This window comes from Eumetopias jubatus, unplaced genomic scaffold (genome assembly GCF_037043125.1).
Source record: "Eumetopias jubatus isolate StellerSeaLion01/CBP00866 unplaced genomic scaffold, mEumJub1_p1.0 scaffold_11, whole genome shotgun sequence".
NCBI classification, from domain to species: domain Eukaryota; kingdom Metazoa; phylum Chordata; class Mammalia; order Carnivora; family Otariidae; genus Eumetopias; species Eumetopias jubatus.
In genome coordinates, this window is record NW_028274817.1 from 28,793,882 (window position 1) to 28,812,854 (window position 18,973).

The 18,973-nt window shown below is 48.5% G+C and overlaps 1 protein-coding gene across 4 annotated transcripts in view; it reads left to right on the top strand.

Annotated features, from left to right (window-relative positions):
* SEPTIN6 (septin 6) overlaps positions 1 to 12,681 on the top strand; it is a 65,946-nt gene extending 53,265 nt beyond the window's left edge. For 3 of the 4 annotated variants that reach the window (XM_028087773.2, XM_028087775.2, XM_088028666.1), the window contains exons 8-10: positions 1,011 to 1,143; positions 2,600 to 2,790; positions 9,628 to 12,681. In XM_028087773.2, coding sequence (XP_027943574.1) covers positions 1,011 to 1,143; positions 2,600 to 2,790; positions 9,628 to 9,652 — 349 coding nt within the window. In that variant the 3' untranslated portion in view covers positions 9,653 to 12,681. Of the gene's footprint in view, positions 1 to 1,010; positions 1,144 to 2,599; positions 2,791 to 5,096; positions 5,141 to 8,396; positions 9,067 to 9,627 lie in introns of those variants that run through there. The other variant, XM_028087774.2, reaches the window with a different exon arrangement.
* Positions 12,682 to 18,973: the final 6,292 nt, after the last annotated feature.

The window sequence follows — 18,973 nt, forward strand, 5'->3', positions numbered from 1 at the left end:
ATCGTGGCAAATGGTGAGATCTCTTTCTTTTTTCCGGCTTTCTTGTGGGACTGAGCGATCCCATCATTTCTTACTTGGATTGTTGGGAAGTCTGTCCTTCGCGCAACAGCCTTGGGTGGTCTTTCTCATTTCAAATTGCATGAAGTCAGTCCTCCTGCTTGAAACCCTGCAGTGGATAAATGACCAAGTGGGTAATACGACATCCAGAACCCACTCTCTTTTGCCAGACTCGGGAACCTCGCCTCCCTCTACTCCACAGCTTCCACCGCGTTCTCTGGCCAGGTTGGACTATGCGTAGCTCCCCAAGTACATCATCCTCTCTCCACATGTGCCCTTCCACCTGCCGCCCTCTTCGGAGCAATATTCCTCCTCTTCGTCACTAGGCTGACCCCTGTTGCTTTAAAACTGAGGCTGGGGGTGTGGAGACTTGGCCTGGGCATCTCCCAGTAGACCATGAGTTCCTTGATGGCGGGCCTAGTGGCTGTTGGCTCTAGATGTTGAATGACTAGCAGAGTGTCGCTTAGTCCTGTGTCCAGCACACAATGGAGTCTCACCGGGTGTTTTTTGAAATAATTCACTAATGTGGTCAGTTTCAGAGCCAGGACCTGGGAGCCCGGTGCAGAGGAAGGACCCAGATTAAGAGACAAGAGACCCAGCTTCTGGTCCCTGGCTCGCCTCTATCTAGCCATGTGGTCTTGAGCAAATCACCTCACCTGTCTGGCCCTCTCTCTTCATCTATATAACCAGGGCGGAGAAACAGATGCTCTGAGTCACTTCCAGTTCCAAGTATCTTGTCAGTTCCCCAGGGCTGCCCCAGCCCCCGCAAGCAGCCCGTGACCCTGCTGTCACATGCCAGGCCGGCTGCCTGCAGCTTTGTGGTTCTGTTTTGGCACCTCTCCCAGAATTGGGGAAAGGGGGGATCGGGGGACCCGGGGAGGATCACTGGGGCCAGTTTTCATTGACTAGGAGTCATTCCAAAGGCAAGGGAATTAACCTGACCATATTCGCAGCTTACAGGAGACCTATGAGGCCAAAAGGAATGAGTTCCTGGGGGAGCTCCAGAAAAAAGAAGAGGAGATGAGACAGATGTTTGTCCAGAGAGTCAAAGAGAAAGAAGCTGAACTTAAAGAGGCAGAGAAAGAGGTAAATGTGACCCTGACTGCCCAGCAGGCAGGAAGAGGGGGCTGCACTGGGACACAGCCAGCGGGAGCCTCGAGGCTTCCAGGCAGGAATGGGGCCCGGCATCAGCAGCCCTGCCTTGGCTGGCACCGAGGACGATAGGAGATCTGTGTCTTCTTGATCCCTCATCTCCCAAGGCCAGGATGTGTTCTCATTCCCTGTTACTTAATTCTCTAGAGCCGCGCCCTCCCGTACTGTAGCCACTAGCCACATGTGTCTATTTACACTTAAGCGGATTAAAATTAAATAAAATTTAAAACTCAGTTCCTCGGTCGCATTAGCCAGCCGCATTTCAAATGCTCAGTCCTCCTGCGATTAGTGGCTACCATATTGGACAGCACAGCTATAGAGCATTTCCGTCACCACAGAAAGTTCTATTGGGCGGTGCTGCTCAAGAGTCAAGACCTAAGTCCATGGCATGGACATTGATTTTTTTTTTTCAGTTTCACTTTTCAAAAGAAAGATGTCACCCAGTACTTTTGGAGGAGACGTTGAGGGGATCTCAAAGATAAATGAGTGAAAGGCCAATGAACAAGAGCCGGGTTAGAGCAATGGATGGTCACAGCTTGCTCCACGCTACCCCAGGGGACTAGTAAAAGCTGGGCTACACGGCAAGCCTGTGGTCCACCAGCCCTTATTAAGTGGCAGTCCCAAATACCTGTAAGAGCCGGAGACCTGCCCTCCTCCGTGATACGCTTTGAGTGCTATGGAATCCTCCATTCTGTCCAGAACCCTCAAAAGAAAGAGAGGTTATGCTTGGTCTGCTCTTAGTATTCAGGGTACTTTATCATGTTCTGGTGTGTCAGCACAGTGGCGTGCCAGAACGTTCTTACCATTCTCCTTTGGCTGTCTGGCTCTATTCAGGGCTAGCTGAGTCTCCCCTTGGTCAAAGCTGAGGTCTCTGCACTCAGTCCGTTTTATAAAATCCTTTCATCTCTTTCCATGTCTGAGGACAAGTATTTTCTTTGACCAGCTTTGGCACTGCTGAAGTTTTCTCTGCAACCCATGGTGATCCTCCTTGACCAGAGGGGGTAAGGAAAGATAGGGGCCCCCCTCTCATATTGGGTGATCTCACTGTATAATCCTCCGAAGCATGGATTAACCTTGGGCAAATTCCTTCACTTCTCTGCCCTTCTGTTTCCTCATAAAATACCAACAATAACAGAAATGGTTCTTGATACTAATGATTAATTCACCTTCATTAATAACAGTTCCCTGACCACGTTCAAGAGCAGAAACGTGGAGGTGAAGTGGCAGGAAAGGGCTCCGCTCCGAACATGGTGCCATCCCAGCATTCCTTGGCGGACGTGTCTCCTCAGGTGCCCGGGTCCTGCCGGCCCTCACCTGCCCTGGGCTTGGCTCCTCGGGGAGGAGCTCCCCGGGGGGGCCCCTCCTCAGACCCCCTGTGCTTCCCTGCCAGCTGCACGAGAAGTTTGACCGTCTGAAGAAACTGCACCAGGACGAGAAGAAGAAGCTGGAGGATAAGAAGAAATCCCTGGACGATGAAGTGAATGCTTTCAAACAGAGAAAGACGGCGGCTGAGCTGCTCCAGTCCCAGGGCTCCCAAGCTGGAGGCTCACAGACTCTGAAAAGGGACAAAGAAAAGAAAAAGTAAGTGGTGGGCGGCTCTGGGGTTGTGGCTCTTTTTTCCTCCTGCTCGTCCCCTCAGCACAGGGCCCGGAGACTAGGGGGACTGGGGGCCAGAGGTGAGCTCTGGGGGCCGACAGGTGCGTTTTGTGTTTGGGTCCCTACAACTGGTCTCTGTGTCCCCTGAGTTTGGGGAACTGAGAGTAGGGGGGGGGGTGCTGTTGCGGTCCCGGGAGCCCGGCCCCTCCGCTCGGCTGCTTGGGAAAGCCTTGCAAGCTTCGGGTAGGAGGAGAGGGAGAGACAGAAGAGAGGCGAACGGAATGTGGGAGGGGAGAAAGAAAGGAGGAAACCATGAGATCTGCGGAGGTGTAAGAAAGAGGTGAAGGAGAAGGAAAGGTAGAGGGGAGGGGGGAGAGTGCGCCCTCGCAGAAGCCTCTGGGCACCCTCTTGCTCGCCCAAGAAGTTGGCGCCGATCTGGCTTACGGGCCCGCTTGTTCATCCTTGTGTCTGAGATGTTCACCTCCCCATGCCTGTAGCCCCCCAACCCCATTCTCACTTAGCTGCAGCCAGCAGTTTAACTGCTTTTACTGAAGGCCGCGGCCCAGTCCGGGTCTCCCACTCTGTGCCACCCCTGCCTCTTGGCTGCTTCATTGTTCCTGGCCCGGGATGCCGAGAACTTGGCGGGGAGCCCCCAGATGCTAGTAGACTCCACGCGCCCCGTCCTCAAGCAGAGTCTGTCCATCTGCCCTGGTATTTGGTAAGGCAGGACAGCGCGGGCTTCCTGCTTACGTGCGGACCCATAGCCCTGAGCCGACTCCAGGCTTTGCTGGCCCGAGCTCCCCGTTCCTCATCCCGGAGTCAGAGGAGAGGAGAGGCTGTCCAGTGGGACCTATCCAGGGGTCCCCTGTGCTCCTATTGCTTGTGCAGTGTGACACCGGGAACCCTCACAGGGAATGCTGGGCCATGTCCTTACCAAAGGGGCCCGAGGATCCGAAAGGTGTCCACGGTCTTTGCCTTCTGTTCTTAGCGACTTGCTCCTGACTCAACTATGGGCTGTCTGCCAGAAGGAGGGAGCCTCTTTCTTTCCTCCGTGCCTGGCTGGTCACTTAGGGATAAGACCGTGACTTCGGGGGCACCTGGGTGGCTCGGTCGTTAAGCGTCTGCCTTCGGCTCGGGTCATGATCCCGGGATCCTGGGATCAAGCCCCGCATCGGGCTCCCCGCTCGGCGGGAAGCCTGCTTCTCCCTCTCCCACTCCTCCTGCTTGTGTTCCCTCTCTCTCGCTGTCTCTCTCTGTCAAATAAATAAATAAAATCCTAAAAAAAAAAAAAAAAAAAGGAAGAAGACCGTGACTTCGGTACAACAGTAAAATTAGTTACTATCTGAAAGCACTCGATTTCGCCATCCAATTATTCAGAAGTGTAATTTGAACATTTTCACCCATGAGCCCAGAGATTTTTGTTACTGAGTCACCACACTCTGTGTCAGATTCACTGACTAATGAACTTGTTTTGGTGTTACCTGATGGATAAAGTTTAACCAGCCAGGAAAAAAAGCCTCTTTGGACACACCGTATATTAACTGACCTGGCGTTGTGTGTGAGTCACACCAGCAGGAACGGGTTCTTGTTTTTAAGATCAGAAAGAACTAAATTTGTTTTCTAGCTCTAACCTGCTGCCTTCCTGGCCTGGGGTATTTGTTAACTCAATCCCTGGGGCAGCCTCGCAGCCTGCTTGCAGGAATTAGGAGATTCCTTTGTTGTTGTTTTTTTAACATTATTTTTAAAGATTTTATGTATTTATTTGACAGAGAGAGACACAGCGAGAGAGGGAACACAAGCAGGGGGAGCGGGAGAGGGAGAAGCAGGCTTCCCGCCGAGCAGGGAGCCTGATGCGGGACTCGATCCCAGGACCCCGGGATCATGACCCGAGCCGAAGGCAGATGCTTAACGACTGAGCCACCCAGGCGCCCCAGGAGATTCCTTTGTTTGGACCCCACTGACACTAAACTATAAATACCCCCTGTTCGGATGTTTAGTGGAAGTTCCTCCCAGACCAGGCTCTCTCTCCTAGTGGTCTCACATGGACTGATCCCCCCCCCGCCCCCAGCCCCGCTCCAGGCAGAAGACCCTACGTAGGGAGACATGTCTCTGCAGAGGTTAAGAAAGAGTACCGGTGTTTCAGGGGTCCCTAGCAGCCCGCCCTCCCCCTCCCCCGCCCCCACTCTTCCTCATTTCCTTTGATCGCTTACCCTTCATCGTTTGTGTCAACTCATAATATTGGATTTCTCCTCAAGCTCACTCCATCTTCATCAGCTCTTACTATTTTACAGTTAACTCTGCTGTTTGCTGCATGCTGCATGAGACCCAGGTCCTGGTAAGCTTTATTAACTCGAAATAGAACTGGCGGTGGCTTCTAGAACACATCTCCCCAAATCCTGCTCCCCACCCAACACACATACCTAGTCACGAAAGAAGCTGCTTCACTGTCCTAGCTCTTGCAAATGACAGTGTTAAGAAGCAGTTTGTTGCAGTCTCAAGTGTACATGTGGAATGTTTGCCTGTGTGGTGACAAGTGGAGTGTTTTCAGACTTGCCATTGGAACAGTTGAGTAGCATAGGTGGATCCTGTGATCAGTCGCTGAGGTGTCACTTTGGCCGTTCTTTTTTTCTCAAAAGTGCCCTGATTATTGCTTTCAAAATTAACTAACGGGTAATGATGAGGGAAATCACTGGGCTCGCTAGTGTGTCCTGTAATGTCACAGTTGGCGTTGACCCCCAGGTTCGGGAACGTTCCAAGTCAACGGAAACTTGCTTCTCTGTTTCCCTCTGGTGGCTGTTTTTTATCTGAGGGGTTCAAGTTCTCAAATTTCCTTTGGCTGTGTGCCCCCCCCCCCGAAAAAAAAAACTACAATAAAAGTGGAAGAAAATGAAGAGATTTCAAATATTATAGAGATTTCCTTACATTTCATTCCATAAAGGTCAGCTTCATGAACACCTTTGATAAGAAAGTAAGCAGGTGACCTTTGGTAGCATGGATTCCTGAGGGCTGTTATGTCTATGGAGTGAATAATGCAGTCCTTGGCATCATGTAGTTTATAGGTTGTTTATAGCAATGATTAAGCCCCTTCTACCTATTCTTCTAGACTCAGTGAGTAGGGAGGGGACATAAGTATGTTTCACATAATTAAGCTTATTGCTGTTTTTTAAACTTTACCATAGAAACTTCCAAACAGGAACAAGAGAGAAGAAGAGTATAATGCAGCCCCATGTGCCCAAAACCCAGCCCCCAGACAACTCTCAACATATGGCCAATGCCATCTCATCTGTTATCCCAAACCTGCTGGATTATTGTAAAGCAAAAGCCGTATCATTTCATCTGTAAATACTGTGGCAGGTATCCCTAAGAGATAAATGACTCTTAAAAAACCCGTAACCACAACACCACCATTACCACACCTACAAAATGAACAATTCGTTAACATCACATCTCTCGTCAATGTTCCGAATACCCGGGGTGTCTCATAAATGCCTTTTACATTTGCTTTGTTTGGATCAGGGAATATACAATATAGAGAAGGCTTCTCCCCATTCACCACTGTAGTTTATGATTTAAATGGAGAGCCTGCTGATAGTCGCCAAACTGATTGCTGCAGCTGTTGTTCTGGGGACTTCGGGCAGCCGGCAAAACAGCCTACTTTCCAGCAAATCTCCAAGAGGAAGTCCACAGAGGCTTCTGAAACGTAAGGCCCCTGAAATTGGGCCAAAGGAAACAACCCTAAAAGAACAATGCAACAATTGATTGTTTCACTTAAAGGCAAGTCTTGGAGCCCCTGTTAGTTGACAGGAATTAAACTGCAGATCTCTACTTGGGAAGACCTTGAACTCCTAGAGCGTCTGTCCACCACCATGGCTCTCGTGCCTTTAGCAGAGCGTCCGACGCCTTTAGGGGCTCCGTTCATTTGTTCCCCCGTTTTCAATGAGGACCGCAGGAAAGATGAATCCTGGTGGGTTCGATTTCAGTTGACTCCGGTTAGTGCACACGGCCTGACACAATCTGGTTCAGGTTTCCCTGAGTAAATCATTGTTAGTAGCCATTACGAAAATGATTTCTGGCAAAACTATAATTAAAGCCATGCTGTACAAGTGAGAAGCAATTGGCAACCAGTGGGAACAGCCCACCCCAACCCCGAGTAGATTGGCTTTTCCTGGCAGGCTTCTCCCCAGCAGACCACAAGAGCGGTTCCAAACCAAATAAGGGAGGGAGGCCTTGGCTCCAGGGGATCTGAAAGCCACAAAGGCAGCCTGTCCCCTTCCCAAAGCCCTCATTCCAAGGGCAGATCACAAAGGCCACCCCTCACGAACTGGAGTGCGGGCAGAGGGAGGCTCGCTCTTCCTCACTGGTTTTGAAATTGCTGGAGGCGCTAGGGGCCACTCTCTGCAATTGTTTAAGAGAAATTCCTCTGGGACCCCTAGCAGTTGCCAGTACTGTATCTCAATGGTTACTGGCCCCTTGGCCTGTGGCGGGGGGTGTGTGTGTGTGCACAGTATGCGGACAGGGATACACGTATCAAAATGTGTCCGCCTTCCCACGCAGCCCAGAACATAGGCCGTCGCCATGTTGTTTAGGTCTCTCTTCCCCTGGGAAGTAGACAAAGACTAGAATAAGGGGTGAGCGTTCGTGTGGCATTTTAATACTTTCCAATATTTTTAACGCGTTTCTCCAGACGACATATTATTTTCACCTTACAACAATCCTGTGAGGTAGAGAAGAAAGGAATAATCTTCAGTTTGCCAGATGAGCGGATGGAGGAGTGGGGGATTTCAGAGACTTACCAAGGCTCACACAGTGAGTTAGTGGCAGAGCTGGAAAAGGAATGCAGAACTCCCAATTCCTGACATAAATGGCTATGAGAGAGAGAGAGAGAGTAGAGGTGCGTGTGTGGAGAGCTGTGTGGATGTATTCGCTCTGAGGACGGGACTGTACAAACACACTCCCATATGCATGTGCTTGTAACAGCCCTCCCAGACGTCTAATAACAGCCTTGATTTAGTGAGATAAATGTATACCCATAATAGATAGCCGTAGTTCAGGTTTTCAGGTAACCGTGGTCTGGATCCTACTGCAGACCCCTCAACCATCTCCAGATACTTCTGAAACAATCTTGCCCCAGGGTACCAGTTAGCTGACTGGGGCTGCTCAAGTCGACCTGAGGAGAAACCTCCACCTCCTCTGCTTTCCCTATGGGACAAGGCAGTCCATGGCGGAGAGCCTGGCGCTCTACCCAGCGGCCTGAGGCCCCCTGGAGATTTGCTGACCGGACTCCCGTACGGTGTCTGGGTGGCAGGGGGGCGTTAGGGCCTAGTCATTAGAAAGAGAGAAAGTATTCTTGTGGCTGTTGATAATTATTTTGCTTAGCTAATGCCACGCTCCTGCCACTCAGAGGGGTGTGGGGGTGCGTGAGAGAGAAAGCATGTTCCCAGGAGCCAATGCAGTAAGACCTTATTCTAACATAGCTATATTCTAATTTATCCACGAGTCATCATGACAATTTTCTTCTAACCTTTTTGTCGTTGTTGTTGTTATACATTAATCCATCCATTCATTAACCCAACTTCTCTTTTCATTTTCAGTTTGGGCTTCCTGTAGACACCCTTTTCCTGCGCAACAGAGCTGGGCCTCCCCTTCTCTAATTCCCCCTTAACACGCCTGAGGGGACACACAACCCATGCCCTCCCCTCTCTTCCTGCCAAAGTTTATAGAAGCCTGGGAGTCTGAGGATGGTGTCTGGCCTCTGGTCAAGAAGCCAGCAGTCACGTGGCTCGGAAATGGCGATGCCTCCTGCATCCCAGTCATTCCCCCGACCCACCCCCGCCCGCCACTCTCGTCTGCTATTCTCCACCACCAGCTTCCCTGTCCAATTCTGACTGCTGCTTGTTTCCCTGAAGTATTCGCCTCCACCATGCCTGGGTAAATGCCAGTTAGTCCCGGTTAGTCCCCATGCACTGGGCTTCCCTGGCCCCCCCCCAACCCCCAACAGCAGCCATGGCCCCTTCTGGGAGGGCTCCAAAAGGAGATCCTCTGGTGCCTTTTTCTTCTGGCCTCTCAGCCCAGCCCTTTCCTGTTTTGAGTGGCTCCAAGTAAGTGCACTCAGGTTGTGTTAAAAATCCAGAACGAGTTTATTGACATCAAGCCCTTTCCAGAAAACATGACTGCTGAAGAAAATAGCATAAATTTCTGCTCTCTATAATTCTGGGTACCCCACAAATGCAGAAGGGAGAATAAACCTGAATGTTATTACCAGCCTAGTGTCTTCAATGATAGACTTCTGGAATTCTTCTGAGGTGTCTCAGTATCTCTGTAATCTCCCTTAGGGCTCCACACCATCCCACTCAGGCAGGCTCAGTCGCAGGTTCATGCTGGAAACTGCCAAACTGCGTGGCCAAAGAAGCAATGTTTTCAGCTTTGCTCTGATGAGTCTTCCAGTCCGTTTATTTGGTGCAGGGCATGAGTTTTAATCTGTACTTTGCATGTGTCCCCCCATAAGAAGAGGTGAGACCATCAGCTGGGGAGGAGAGAAGAGGTGTTGTGTCTCGGAAGGCCCCTGACTTTATCTCCAGTCTAACAGTGTGATATTTAAAACATATTCCAGCCCCAGTTTTTATAACGGGCCCATCTGATACTGGCTTTGGGAACCCCTTTGAAGTACAGAGCCCTCCACTGTCAGGGTCACCAGGTACAGCGGCCTTTGGTGTTCGGCCAGGGAGAGAGAGAGAGAGAGAGAGAGAGAGAGAGAGAGAGAGCTGAAGGTCACGTGGCAATGATCTGTGGCTAACGCGCCGTTTCTCTGCCCTTCCTTTGCAGTAATCCATGGCTGTGTACTGAATAGTATTCCCCGCTACAGCTGGACTGGACTCCATTTAGCCTTTTAAGCCAAGGTTCCTATTTTAACTGACAGCTTTCCTTTGTTGGGGGGGCACCAGGCAGCAGCCCCCACCCCCGCCCCTGCCATGTACTTCCACTTTGAGTCCCACCTCTTCTTCTGAGTTCTGCCTCCAGAGTCCCCTGGCACTGATCATGAGATTCTTCTTCTTTACTTTTTTTTTTTTTGAGGTTTTTTTTTTTTTGATCAGTTATATTTTTCCCCCAAACACACAGTTAAACCAGGCTATGCCAAATTTTCAGGGCTTTTTGAGGTGTTGAGAATGGGGAGGAGCTTTCCTCTCTTCCCTACAAGATCATAAATAATAGGAAGCGAAAAGTAGAAGAAACAAGAAGCGAACCTACACACACACTTTCTATGTTCTTGTCGGCAGAGCAAGAGCACAGTTTTGATGTGTGCTGTTGGCTGAGTCACTGGTTATTGACCAGAGGCAAGTATGAAGTATACACTAGTTTCTTGAGAAAAATCCAAGTCTCATAGGGCAGCGTTTTAGGAGACCCCATGCTTGGAGGTTCAAAGCAAAACAAACAAAAACTGGATACTCCGCCAGGAGCTCAGAGAGATCCTAAATTAGGGCTGTCGAGTCTCCTTGGGAAAGGCATCTCATTTGCAGCTTTGATGTCTCGGTGTCCAGTTTTACGACTCTTTCCCAAGAATCTCAGACTGAAACAACCAGCTGGTCACCATTTCCCCCGGGGTTATCATTTGCCTCACAAATGGGGGGGGCTCTCATTTGCATTTGTTTATACATTAACTACTTGAGGCCTGAGGAGCTCTGAAAACTTCAAAAAGTAGTAGACCGCCAGCCAGCCCTGGGGAGAACTTCCAGGACTAGGCGGGAATGTCGGGGCCAGGGAGGAATTTTGGTCCGTCTACCAGATACGACCCAAAGGAAGTGGAGACCCGGAGAAGTCGAGGGACTGGCACTGCTGTCCCAGGGCTGTTTTGCAGCAGAAGCCAGGCGAAATTCAATGTCTCCTGACCCCGGCTCCCTGTCACAAATGGATTCAACCTGCTCCTCTATGTTGCTGGAGACCAAGGTCTTTTGATGTCCAGAGAAAACGAACAGTTAGCATTATTACAGGGCCTTTGAGGGTTCCCCCTGCCCCCACAGAAAACTACCTGAGGGTGGAGTGGGTAGGGGCAGGCAAAGCAGAGGACTCCAGGCCAGCTCCCGAGCTGAGTGTTTCTGCTGACAGTGCCTGTTGGCCGGTCAGCTTTCCTGGAAGTCTGGACTGGGGCCCAGGCACACGAGTGTTGAACAGGTGCCTTACAAGATCCTTGTCATCAAGGAAGTTTGGTAAACAAACAAAAAAAAAATCTAACCTGCGAGGGAACAGAAGGCCTTTGGAAAGTTAGCAAAAAGGATTAAAATAGTTATTTTACTGGATAGCTTTTCTCACTGCAGACAGATTTTTTTTCCCTTCAGTGAAGAGGCTTTGTAATTAATACAATTGTTACTATTGTTTTTTTTAAATAACCCTAAGTACTCTGTTACCTTCTGGTGAAACAAATCCAGTCATTAGAAATGGTCTGCGCTTTTATTTTCCCAGACTGGGATGGAATGGCTTTCTTGAAAAATCCCCACATGTGATCACACACACACACACACACACACACACACACACACACACACCCCATTTCTTTTAAGCCAAGAAGTTTGCTTTTCCTCGCTGCGGTGCAGATCACTTTTGGTTTGGGTTTGGGTTTTGATCATTTGGCATTCACATGTGGCTGGTTTTTTCTGTTTTTGTTTTTGTTTTTTTATTAAAACAAGAAGCTTCAAACCGGTGTGTGGTGTTCTTAAAATCTTCTCAGCAGATTTCCCGGTGGTTGCGGTCTATCGGTGACCCCTTCCTAACCTGTCTTCTCCAAGTGTAATTTGTGCTGCCTCCCGCTGCCCACTCCCCTTGCCTTGTCTTACTTTGAATGTCCTTTTTCTTTGGCTAATTCCATGTTTTCTTTCTCTTTCTCTCTCCCTCTCCAGCTTTTTTTAATCTTGTCTTCAGCAGCTGCACTAAGTCTAAAGGAGAAGACTGCCATTATATTGTCTCAAACCAGAAACCAACCAATCCCCTTCTCCCCTCAAACTGTGCACATAACACACACCACACGCTCCACACGTGTTCACATGTCCCTTTGTCCAGGCAAGAAGCTCTCTCCTGGCTTACATGGTATTTTAAATGGAAATGTCTTGTCCTAATCTAACCAAGGCAGGAAAAGAACCTGGAGAATGGACCAAATGTAACCTCAGAGAGACAACTGCAGGACGACTCACCCAAGTGTAAGTGGGGCAGGAGACCTCAGCTGTGGGTGTGGAAGTGCTGTTTGCAAGTTTCCCGGCTTTCCTTTTTAAACACCAATTCTCCGGTCCATTGGGTTGACTGTCGACGGCCACTATTAAACATTTCTGAATATGGAAGAGTAAGTCAAGGGACAGTCCTCTCTGCAGCATTCACAGGCCTTCTGCAGAACCCTCCTCCCCGCCCCACCCCCAGCAAGGGGGGAAAATGGATCCACTCACACTCAGGTGGAGAAATGAGAGACAGGAGGGGGTTTAAGCTTAGGAAGAGCAAAATTACTCCATTCAACCCTCCAGGGCCAGTTGGGGTTTTGAGAGAGGTTTCTGCTCAACCTGGGATCTGCAAGGAGAGCTTTCATGTTGATAAATCTGCCTTGAATTCATTGGCTTAACTCGCATCAAAATACCATGTGAGCGTGCTCATTCCTGTATATCCCTACAATTGCCATTCCGCTGTCTGGCGTCTCCAGAGAGAGCCTCTTTGCATGTTTTCCAGAATCTCTGTGTGTTTGTCCTTTCTTCTCCTTTGTTCTTTCTGCTCAAAAGTGTGACCAGTCACCACCCCTCTGGGGCTTTCATTCGCCAGGAGAAACATCCCAAAACCAGCACTGTTTAGCTCGATACCTTTCTAATGTCCATGTCAATTTTCAATAAAATTCAAAGAAATGCTCAATGGCTGTGTGATCTGATCTTAAATCGTTAGGTGATGCGTTCCACCATGGTTTGCCCTAGGAGGGGGGTAGCTGCCTTCCAAGTGGGTGACTGCTAGCAGCTCGGGGGAGGCAAGCCCATATACAATCTTCATAGGTGGGCTGCTGTGCCCCCTTCTCCCCATTTGGGCCTCCAATTCCTAAGGGTCGGGGTGGGGGTGGGCAGGAAGTCCTCTACTTTTCCTTCATTAGCATGGATTTAACTGATGCATCGAGCTGATTACCATCTAGGATAAAAGGTGGAGGAAGCGGAGTGCCAGATTCTCCAGAACAAGATTCTGGTGAGTTTTAATTCCTGAAGGAAGAGAACTCTGCACTGCAAGCCTTCTGGAAATTCATGAATATGACCATGCTTTATGACTCCAAAAGCATTCTATAGATAGCAAGTAGGACTTTATGTCCTGGGTCTACCGGGGAGGGAAGCCTCCTCCTGTTGCCCCCAGCATTAAAGTGGGCAAGAGGGGAGAGGGTCACCTTTCTACAATTCCGGTTGCGGTCGAGGTAGGGTTTTCTTTCCCCGGTTTCATTTCCCGGTGGGCCAGAGGCTGGAGACCCGGAGACCGGAGAAGCGAACCTATCCTCTCCGTACCGGAGGAAACGACACCGTCCTGCGTTTGTGCAGCTCACACACTAGAGGGCAGCAGAGAGAGAGAGAAAAACTCTCGCTTGTGACGTCACTGAGCAGCGGCGGTGGAAAAATACAGGCGCTGGAACCCGACGCACTTGCTATCCGTGTGTGCTCTGGGGCAAGTTGGGTTAAAAACGTGTCTGTAGGGACGCCTGGGTGGCTCAGTCGGTTAAGCCTCTGCCTTCGGCTTAGGTCATGATCCCAGCGTCCTGGGATCGAGTCCCGCATCGGGCTCCCTGCTCCGCGGGAAGCCTGCTTCTCCCTCTGCCTCTGCCTCTCTCTCTCTCTGTGTCTCTCATGAATAAATAAATAAAATCTTAAAAAAAAAAAAAAAACTTGTCTGTAAAAGGAGAATAGAAGTAATTGCCTTGCAGGGTTATTGTGAAAGCTACGTGAGCTAATGTAAATTAACCACCTGGTTGTTCAATAAACCACATCCCTTATTAAGGATGGAGTTTTCCCTTTACTCGAAGTAAAGGGCTTCTTAGGCTTCTCTAATCCAGGGTTTCTTAACCTCAGCACTCCTGGCATTTGAGGCCAGAGAATTCTTTGTCGTAGGGGCTGTCCTAGGGGCTGTCCTAGCCTACAAAAAGGCTTTGTAGTGTGTTTAGCACCCTCCCTTCCCCCAAGTTGTGCTAACCAAAAACGTCTCCAGACATTGCCAAATGCCTCCTGGAGGGCAAAATCGTCCCATACTGACAACCATTGTTGTAGGCCAGGGGTCAGCAAACGTTTTCTCCAAAGGACCAGATGGTAAGTTATTTTAGGCTTCGCAGGCAATGGGGCCTCTGCAACTGTTCACTCTAGCACAGAAGCAGCCATAGATCCTATATGAAAGGATGAGCATGGCTGTGTGCCAATAAAACTTTATTTATAGATACTGAAATTTGAAATTCACACGTGAATTTCATTTTCCGATGTCCTAAATTATTATTCTTTTGAATTTTTTTCAACCATCAGGAAATGTAAAAAAAAAAGTGTTCTTAGCATGAGGGCCTTACAAATGCAGGTGGGGGGGTGGTGCCTGGGTGGCTCAGTTGTTAAGCGTCTGCCTTCAGCTCAGGTCATGATCTCTGTTTCTCTCTGTCAAATAAATAAATAAAATCTTAATCTCAGGAAACAAACTGAGGGTTGCTGGAGTGGTGGGGGGATGGGAGGGATAGGGTGGCTGGGTGATGGACACTGGGGAGGGTATGTGCTATGGTGAGCGCTGTGAATTGTGTAAGACTGATGAATCACAGACCTGTACCTCTGAAACAAATAATACGTTATATGTTAAAAAAAAAAAAAAAGAGAGTAGGAAGGGAAAAATGAAGGGGTGAAACCAGAGGGGGAGACAAACCATGAGAGACTATGGACTCTGAGAAACAAACTGAGGGTTCTAGAGGGGAGGGGGGTGGGGGGATGGGTTAGCCTGGTGATGGGTATTAAAGAGGGCACGTACTGCATGGAGCACTAGGTGTTATACGCAAACAATGAATCATGGAACACTACATCAAAAAATTAATTAATTAATTAAAAAAAAGAAAAATAAATAAATAAAATCTTAAAAAAAAAACAAATGCAGACAGGGAGAGCAGATTTGGCCTGTGAGCCATAGTTTGCTGACCCCACTTCTAACGCATTTTAGTGCTGGTTGGTGTATCACTGAACCTAAAGGTGTTAGAAGAAACTGTCCAGTTAAAAGAAATTAGAAATAGGGGCGCCTGAGTGGCTCAGTCGGTTAAGCGTCTGCCTTCGGCTCAGGTCATGATCCCAGGGCCCTGGGATGGAGTCCCTGCATCGGGCTCCCTGCTCAATGGGGAGCCTGCTTCTCCCTCTCCTACTCTCCCTGCTTGTGTTCTCTCTCTCTCTCAAATAAATAAAATCTTTAAAAAAAAGAAATCAGAAATGAAGACAAATGGCTGAAGACTTCATGCAAGTTAGTGGGGGGAAATTTGCATACAGTTCTGCTAGAGCATGGGCGCGGGGGCAGGGGCCTGTTGCGGCAATGAGGGCCTGCTCCTGGGGCATTGTTGAGCAGGTGACAATGCCAACTGCTTCTAGGGAGAGAACCAGGCCTCTAAAACCCTCAAAAGAGCCTAGCAGCCAGGACCCCAGCTGGAAGCACTGAGGTTAAGCAGTATCCTCTCCTATCTGAAATGCCCCGACTTGGGGAGATTCATCCCTTTGCTAAAAGCACAGCTTTCTTGCAAAGCCCTTCTTTTAAAATGCGGGTCCCCCTGGAAAGAGTTGTGCATCAGACAGTAGTACCTCACAGTGGTTTTGCCACCAGGTGCTACCTTAACCTGGGTGTCTATCCAGACCCTGCACTACCTCTTAGCTCGTTTGGCTTGGGCTTTAGAAGGTACCTGCCCTTGGCTCAATACCTATAAAAAAATTATACATCTATCTGTTATGTATAGACTTGGGGCCAAACTCCTTATCTTGGTTTGGGGCTTAAATTACTTGTCCTCAATCCAATAATAAGGTTATATTGAACTCCTCCCGTGGGTTTGGCCCTGTGCCTTATGCTATGGGGGATATTGTTGCACGAGATCTAGGTAGACACTGCTCTTGAGGAACTTATAGACTGGCTGCATCTTATCTACTCAACCCAATGTTCCAATCCTTCCTACTACCCAGTCTTCATCCCAGCTCACCCAGTCTGCACAAGCCTCTCCTGGAGTTACACAAACTATTTGTTGACTTTGTCTGAAATATCCTCTACTGACTTAAATCCTGCTATTGAGGCTCAGCCCCCACCTTCTCCTTGAAGTCTTGCTTGATCCCATCCACGTATCCTGATCTCTTCTCCATTTTCAAACTTCTTAGCTGAACTTTTGTAATCTTTTCTGCCTCTTATTTGAGAGACTTCCCTCCTCAAGAGATGTCAAGCTTCCAAAGGGTAAGAACATCATTTATAGCCCTTCAGAGAGCCCTGTAAAGAGCTGGCCACACAACAAAAAGTAATTAAGAGGTATCGAGATTGAGATTCTTCCTCAATGTAGGGAGCTATTGCGCTTTTCAAAACATTTAATTTTGGAATTAATTTACGAGAATACTATAAAGTATATCCACATACTCTTGACTCAGATTCACCAGTTGAAAACATTTTGCCCCACTTACTTTATCATTGTGTGCTCTCTCTATACATATATAGAGCTATAGATAAACTATACATATTTTTTTCTGAACCATTTGAAGGTAATTTACATGTATCATGGCTCTTTACCCCTAAATAGTCCAGTGGGCATTTCCTAATAATAAGGGTATTCTCTTAGATAACCACAGTTATCAACTTCAGTAAATTTAACATTTTTACAACACCTTTATTGAAAAACATGCTTTATGACATTTTTTTTCTTGCCATATAGGATTTGGTCTAGAATCACCCATTGTGTCGTCTTTATTCTCCTTTTATATAGAATCTTTCTTTGTCTTTTTTGACATATATATTTTTCAGGGGGGGGGAAGGGCAGGTGGAGAGAGAGAGAGAGAATCTTAAGCAGGCTCCCCGCCCAACGTGGAGCCCAACATGGGGCTTGATCTTACAACCCTGAGATCATGACCTGAGGGGAAATCCAGAGTTGGACGCTTAAGCGACTGAGCCACCCAGGCACCCCATGACATTGATAATTTTTAAAATCCTATTTAAAAAATAGATTGTTCTCGGGGCGCCTGGGTGGCTCAGTCGTTAAGTGTCTGCCTTCGGCTCAGGTCCTGGTCCCGGGGTCCTGGGATCGAGCCCCGCATCGGGCTCCCTGCTCGGCGGGAAGCCTGCTTCTCCCTCTGCCACTCCCCCTGCTTGTGTTCCCTCTCTCGCTGTGTCTCTCTCTGTCAAATAAAGAAATAAAAATAAAAATCTTTTAAAAAACTAGATTGTTCTCATTTGGGGTCAAGGTGTCGCCCAATTTCTCAACTATATAATTACTGCGTTTTTTTCCTTCTTTGCTACTAATAATCTGGGGAGGGGGAGAAACTAGAAATCCATGCAGATATCCCACTCCTCATAAAAAGTTTTCCCCTAGATTTAGCATCTATTGATAATTCTTGCCTGAGCCAATCTATAAAATGATGAATTCCCAACTCCAGCACTCCCTTCACGTTTACCAGTCAGCACACAGTATCCTATTGTAAGCCAAGGCCCTCCCTCCTCCCACACTACTTCTTTAGCTACTTAGTAGCACTGTGGACTTAGGGCTTATGTCATTGCTGTCCTTTTTTTTTTTTTTTAAGATTTTCTTATGTGTTTATTTGACAGAGACAGACACAGCGAGAGAGGGAACACAAGCAGGGGGAGTGGGAGAGGGAGAAGCAGGCTTCCCGCCGAGCGGGGAGCCAGATGCGGGTTTCCATCCCAGGACCCTGGGATCATGACCTGAGCCGAAGGCAGACGCTTAATGACTGAGCCACCCAGGCGCCCCTGTCATTGCTGTCCTTAATGATTTTGATGCTCAAATTACCAAGATTTGGCCAGTGGGAGCTCCTACCTATTGCTTCTAATCCACTAGGAAACATTCCTCAAGAGGATATTGTAAGCAGACTACTCTGGTCAAGAACTTTCAGTGAGGGCGCCTGGGTGGCTCAGTTGGTTGGGCAACTGCCTTCGGCTCAGGTCATGATCCTGGAGTCCCGGGATCGAGTCCCGCATCGGGCTCCCTGCTCAGCAGGGAGTCTGCTTCTCCCTCTGACCGTCTTCCCTCTCGTGCTCTCTATCTCTCATTCTCTCTCTCTCAAATAAATAAATAAAATCTTAAAAAAAAAAAAGAACTTTCAGTGAGCTAATTTTGGGGGTAGCTTATGGGGGTTGGGGCCAGGCTTTGGGTCTCCCTCCCTTAAACACTCACTGACTCCTCCATAGGAAAGGACAGGGAGGGAAGCTCAGAGCTGTCCCTGTGTGCAGTGTAAAGATGGTGGTAAGAGCCTGTGTGAGAGCAGAGGAAGATGATGGAGGAGAGGAGGATGGATGATGACAGGAAGGTTCTGGATCATTTTAGGATTGTGATGGCTGCCTGTATCATCACTCCTTCCTACACTTCTCTTCAACCATTACGCAGACAATTTATTTCTGCTTAGAGGTCTCAGCTCCTGCTCACTGAGAAAATAGCTGTGGCTTGTGAGAAGGGGATGGGCTGCAGATAGGTTGGCTGAAGGATTTTTTGATCAGAAGGATTACCAGGGAAAGAAGATCATGGAGAACCATGCAAATTTTGTTGTTTTCTAGAGGATGGAGCTGGGTTTTTTTCCACAGTGGGAATTACAAATGGAATCCACTTATGGCTGTCCCAGGGCAAATGGCCTCTAATTTCAGGGTTTTTTTTTTTAAGATTTTATTTTATTTATTTGACACACAGAGGGAATACAAGAGAGGGAACACAAGCAGGGGCAGTGGGAGAGGGAGAAGCAGGCTTCCCGCGGAGCAGGGAGCCCGATGCAGGGGGGCCCGATCCCAGGACCCTGGGATCATGACCTGAGCCAAAGGCAGATGCCCAATGACTGAGCCACCCAGGTGCCCCCTAATATCAGTTTCACTGCCTTTCATTTTGTAGTCCAAGTTCAAAACTCAGATTGCAATTATTTGTTGCTATATGATGGAGAAGTTTTAATCCACGCCGAGAGGAAGTAGTTTTTGTTTTTTCAAATCT